At 40.2% G+C, this 6,203-nt stretch overlaps 1 protein-coding gene across 11 annotated transcripts in view; it reads right to left on the bottom strand.

The window, feature by feature from the left end:
• TTLL5 (tubulin tyrosine ligase-like family, member 5) overlaps positions 1–6,203 on the bottom strand; it is a 317,321-nt gene that overhangs the window by 247,101 nt on the left and 64,017 nt on the right. For all 11 annotated transcript variants that reach the window (XM_010844355.1, XM_010844354.1, XM_010844353.1 and 8 more), the window contains exons 13-15: positions 4,210–4,291; positions 2,602–2,663; positions 1,038–1,132 (exon numbers count right to left, since the gene is read on the bottom strand). In XM_010844355.1, coding sequence (XP_010842657.1) covers positions 1,038–1,132; positions 2,602–2,663; positions 4,210–4,291 — 239 coding nt within the window. The remainder of the gene's footprint in view (positions 1–1,037; positions 1,133–2,601; positions 2,664–4,209; positions 4,292–6,203) is intronic.

Genomic DNA, 6,203 nt, shown 5'->3' with positions numbered 1-6,203 from the left:
GCAAACAAAAGGAAGAGGAGTGGCAGGGAAAAAGGGAGAGATGGAGGGCTAAAGTGGAAGTGGGATGAACGCAGTAGGGAAAAAATAAGGGAAAGAGGAGGAATGGGGAGAAATAGCAGCTGTTTCTGCCTTCAAAGAGCTTACAGTCTCACAGAGGAGTACTGGACAATTTAAAGGCAACAAATCAACGAAGGCAAAACAATGCGGTTGAGAACCAGTAAATAATGTTGTAATGAAAAGAAAAGGCCATGACAGAGTGGAATGGGTTTAGTAAGAAAGGGTCTCCAAACTTCTGAGCAGGTAAGGTAATCAGTCCAGATAGGAAGAGAGGAGGAAAGGGGACCTTTTGGATAAGACGAAAGGTTAAAGGCAAAGAAACAAAAGTGGAAACTAGCCGGGTCTAGACGGGCAGGGACTGATCAGATGATGGAATGGATAAACCATCAGACAGCTGACTGGTTTACCTGGAACAAAAATGCAGAGTACACAAAGACTGGAGCAACACTGGGTCAAATGAGGTTTCAGACATGCCCGCCAAGCTCTCTGCAGACATTTAGCTCATTTAAATTCAATCAGCACCTCATGATCACTGAGGGTCCTTGTGAAGAGAATCGCATGTAGAGAAGATATTCTTTCAATTGAGCATCTTCTCTGCAAAGCTAGCCTGAAGATCATAAAGAATGCAGCAGAGTACTGACGAGAAATTTGCAGAATCCCTCTCTGTGCCTCATTTATGAGCATATCAATGTGAAAGACTGGGAGCAATTTTTCAAAAGAGAGAGAAAGAAAAAAGAAAGATAATGAAAAAGGAAGCCAAAAGAAAAGAAAGACAAAAAGCAGAAAGTAACATGGTTTGAAAGCATTAAAAGCGTAAGCTATTCGCCATGGCTGAATATAACTGCCTCCTGTCTAGAATGGTCCCCCAATTCTCCTGCTGTAAGTGACCTTCTAATCATAGTGCTTCAGCTCACTTATTGACAACAGCTGCGACTTTACAATAAGCTTCCTTGGGGCTTTCTGTTGCTGGAACTGCTTACCTGAGGTTTCTGGAAAGGGTTTCGCCTGGAAGAGTCAAACGTGGGGTAAATTGGCCGGGTTGATGTCCGCTGGGCAGGATCTTGACACACAAACCCTGAATGGGGAACAGGAAACATTAAAACTGCCATTTGCTAAGAAATTAGAAGGTTTAGCTGCACATTTCCTTTCGATGGACAAGCTCAGTTTCACTGCCATAAATCTGATAGAGCTCCATCCTGAAGAGGTTTAGGCATGACTCTCCCATACACATCCTCCACTTGAACTCTGAACTATCACGACTGGAGTGAACAAGAAAGGAAAATATGCAGATAAGTCAGCCTTCCCTGTTGGGAACCGAAATGTGATTCTGATGGACAAAGAGATGGAGACTTTCGATGACATTCAGAGTAAAAGTTCACTTAAAAAAAGAATAATAAAGACAAATTATTTTAAAGTGGCTTCCTGGATGGTGACTGGAAAATAACAGTGTTGGTTTTTACCAGGAGAATCCAGAAGCAAGTGAGGGGTCTTGTCCTGTTATAGGATCCACTTCTGGAACGTCTAAAAGGGAGAGGGAGAGGGTGGGATGATTTGGGAGAAGGGCATTGAAACATGTATAATATCATGTATGAAACGAGTCGCCAGTCCAGGTTCGATGCACGATACTGGATGCTTGGGGCTGGTGCACTGGGATGACCCAGAGGGATGGTATGGGGAGGGAGGAGGGAGGAGGGTTCAGGATGGGGAACACATGTATACCTGTGGTGGATTCATTTTGATATATGGCAAAACCAATACAATATTGCAAAGTTAAAAAATAAAATAAAATATATAAAATAATAATAATAATAATAAACAGAAAAAAAAAAAAAAAGAAAGTGGTCTACTACTGGCAAGTTCCAAAATACACGTTGTAGATTCTCCAGGGCTTAAGAAATTAGGCTTCGGCTAATCTCACTTATTTCCTAAAAAGAAGCAGATTCTCATCCAAGGAGAAAGGGGGAGCAAAGTTTTACAGCATTTGCTGGTACAACAAGTGCTAGTTCAAGTGCGTCTTATTATGTGTTTTTTGGGGGTACTTAAAACAACAACAACAACCCTAAACCCACAACATACCCACTTGGCAGCCCATCTCCATCTCAAAGTTTTGTTTTATCTACTCACAAAGGGATTTTTTCCTTGGCTTGCTTCAGTTATAACTACTATAGAAAAGACTGTGTTGACACCAGTAGAGACTGCACAGCAGAAACACAGCCAGTCTCCTTGGTAACAAAGCCTCTTCAGTGGGTTTCACTATATCATCTCAGGGCAAAATTTATTTTCTCCAGATCTTTGCTTAATTCTCTTCCTCAGCTCATGATTCCTGTGCTCCAGGAATTAGGTCTCAGCCCTAGCTGTGGTTCAGCCTCAGGAAGGAGGAGCCAGGGGGTGTAGAAACATATAAACACTTCCCTGAAAATATAATTTTTGAGTACAAAACATTCAGTATGGCTGAGGAACTGCCAGTTGGCAACACATATAGAGTCTGACAAAATGGATGCTCTACTTCACATTTATGAGTCTTCAGAAAAGAATACTACTCACCTACAACAGTGAACATATCTGAGATCATACTGGCTTTAATTTTTAGGTCCAGAGGTGCATCACTAACAGAATAAAGAAAGAAAAGAGCAATTGATAATTTTATAGGTTAAGAGAATAGCTGCCCTTAACAGCCCTCAATATAAAAGAGCTACCAAATGTCAGTGAGGAGCAACACTAAAGTACATCAAATCCATGGGGGGAAAAATCTGGGCAAAAATTCTAGACATAAAAGCCTGGTGTCAAGCTCATCCTCTGTAAGGCAGGCCCAGCTGTAAGGCGCTGACCCACTGACACTCAACCTTTTTATTCCAGAAGGTCTTGTTTGCACAGGGTCATGAACACTGCTGTATTATCACTGTGGATTTTAGAGGTTCAGATATTTAATATGCTCTTTTATGAGCATGCCCATCATCCAAATTATTTTTTACTGCTGTGATCATCAAATCACATTCACATGCAAGAGAAGGAACTTGGGCTATCTTTGTACTTTTTTAAGACTTCATTTTCCATTCTAAACTGACCTTCTTAAGATTGTGTGCTTGCAAATTAAAGCAAAAAAAAAAAAAACTGTAGCAAAGTACCACCAGACGATGCAGCAGGAACCCACATGGAAACAGAAACAAGAAAGCCTGAAAGCGTGGGGCCTCCCTGTGGTGATGATGAGATGCTGGCTTTGGGGTTGAGGTGTTCCCCCAGAAACCAGACTCCTCTAACCCCTTACCCTGGGGCTCTCTAATACTGTATGATGTGCATTGCCAGGAAATCTACAAAACACTGACTTAACCTAAGTGTAGGACAACATCTGAAGCATCTGTATTATCCAGCTCTACAGCTTATAATTGGGGTGAAGCCAAACTCCCATCCAACCAAGTAGTCAGTCTGTCTTTATTTGATTACTTGGCATTTTGCCAACATTTTTCATTGTTAAAAATGCAGCAGCTGGGTGGTCTCTGGCATAAATCTCTAGGGTTTTCTAGCTGTTTAGAGAAGCATATAACTAACAGAAACTCTGGTTGTAGCCACAGATAGAAGCAGAGTCTTCTCTAGTATTGGAAAATAAGTTTCTTTCCTTCTTCTAAACGACAGGTTAAAAATAATTTTTTAAAACGTCTGAAGATTTTAGACTTTAATCTTGGATAGATAACACCAGGACATGGACAGCGTAAAAGGACCAGATATTATTTACACACTCCTAGGCCCAGCTCTATACCTTTATGATATGTGTGGGTTAGAGCATGTATAAACTTTCGGTAACAAAGAAAATATATCTCGTGTATTTCTTTACCCTTAGCTGAACACCTAAAAGCTTAAAAAAAGTGTGAGAGGGAATGCAGTGGAGATAAAAATGAAAGAAGCATCCCTAGAAGCCCAATAAGACAGTAAACAGAGACTGCAAATTGACTAGTAAGACAGAGGTCCATGGTTGCAATACGGACTCTGATAATATACCACAAATCCCCCAAATTTAGAAATTCTAATCATCTCAATCTAATAAAGAAGGGGGGAAAAAAAATCTCCTAGTGCCAAGAGAAATGACCAAAAAAAAAGTGTTTTAGTGTCGCTTATTGAAGGTTTGTCCTTTGCTAGTTGGTGGAACAGACTACTTACCAGGCCAAAGAAGGAGAGAGATTCACTTCCAACAACCATGGCTTCAGGGTAGAATCTATGAGCACATCAAAGCCATAAAGTTCTAGAAACACAACATAACACAATACACAAAATCATTTTCCATGTCACAACCAAACAAAGATCTGGAAGTCAATCCAGTCAACTTCCATCAATGGCCTAGAAACTTGCTGAGTATCCAGAGACAGTAGATGCAGAAAACTTTCAAATCCAAGAGAAATTAATCAAGTTCTAGAGATAATAATGCTCCATGGTTTCTATTATCCACTCGACATTTCTGAGTTCTATACAGAAAGTTACCTGACTCTAAAAGTTAGCAAGCATGATTCTGGTGCTGTGCAGAAGGCTAAAAAAATGTCAGGAAAAGGAATGCAGCACGTGCATCTAATATCAATGCTGCTGGGCTTGTTTTGGGTTGTTCTTCTCCACCACACTCTGAAAACAGGAAAATCTACTGAAGGCATCTCTCTAGGATCTTCCCATCACACTTTTTTAAACCAAGACCTTGCTTTCACAACCTAGGTCAAAAAAAAAAAAAAAAAAAGCACACACACACACACAAAAGGCAGAAATCTATTTGTTCTTTCCCCTCTAAGGTTCCAATTCCCCTTTGAAGATAGAAAATAAAATATACCAGCCCAACATAGAAAGACAGAAGAGAAAGGAGGGGGCTAATGGCAGCCAAGCAGGACTACGACAGGTCACAAGAAGGGAAGGAGCCAAGGATCAAATTTCCTTTGCTAATTCTTGTCCCTTAAGTCCCCAACTGTTACAAAGCCAGAACCAGGAGCTGGCTCTTCTCCCGGAATGCAGGGATGAGAGGCTAACTTGGAACCTTAGCTGGCAACCTTTACTCTCATTATCATCATTAACGAGGCCCTCTCCACAGTCCTCCTCAGTATACACACATCGAATGCATCAGACTTTCCGAAGTCCCACTCATTCTCCAACATCCCACTCTGTGTCCCTCAAATAAACTGTTTGCACACACCTTCTCTGCAAGAGAAAAGACTAGCTTCCTGACAATTCAACCAGAGGTCACAGGCCACACAGCTCACACCCACGGAATACAACCAGGTATTTTCCAGAAATTCATTTTGAGGCAGATTTCTTTACTTCAAGAACTTCTCCATTTCTCAATCCTCTCAGACACACAGAAGAACAAATGGGAATTTCTAAAAAGATGATGCCAAAGACTCCTTCTGGAACATGGAAGTGTGGTGCAATGGGAATCCAGGGACCCAGGCCCTCCTCACCACCCTGCCCTTCACTCCCTATGGAGCCTGAGAGGATCATCTCTCTCCCTCATATTTATTAGCACACTCTGGCTTCCCTTATCCTCTATCAATCACCATTTGTCAATATCTGTATGCTCAGTTAATGTATAAACAGAATTCCTACTTATGCAACATAGATTCAGGTAGATATGCATTTTTAAATTCTCTCTCAGGAAAAGTTTTTCAGGAAGGAGTTGGTTTCCATAGTACTTATTTAGGATTCCATTTAATTTACAAAAATAATCACAAATTATAAGAGAGTCTGAGACAGGATTCACCCTCATGTAACTACACCAAAATCATATATTATCAAAACTTTAAAGGTGTAAAGAAAAGGAAGCTCCTTTACCTATCTTTTTTTTTTTTGGTAGCATACTCGTAGCTTTTATGGCCAGTACATTCTTCTGACTATTTTATCCAATCTTCAATCATTTAATAGAATATTCCCCCTTTAATTTGAGAAAAATCTTTCTGTGATACAGCACTAGTAAAGGCATTTAAGAGGAAAAAACTACAAAAACTACAAATCCATGTTAACATTACACAAGCAGAGAAAAGTACAATAGGAGTCTGATTCAAGAAAAACCTTCTCTTCAGTTTTTGAAAGCTGAAGCACAGGATTCAACTATTTCATAAACTGGTAAAATTAATAATAATAATAGCTTAAGGAACAGGACAAGAATAATGACTGATGCACAT

Source organism: Bison bison, unplaced genomic scaffold, assembly GCF_000754665.1.
Source record: "Bison bison bison isolate TAMUID 2011002044 unplaced genomic scaffold, Bison_UMD1.0 scf7180017864201, whole genome shotgun sequence".
NCBI classification, from domain to species: Eukaryota; Metazoa; Chordata; class Mammalia; order Artiodactyla; family Bovidae; genus Bison; species Bison bison.
This window is presented reverse-complemented; position numbering and strand designations above follow the sequence as displayed.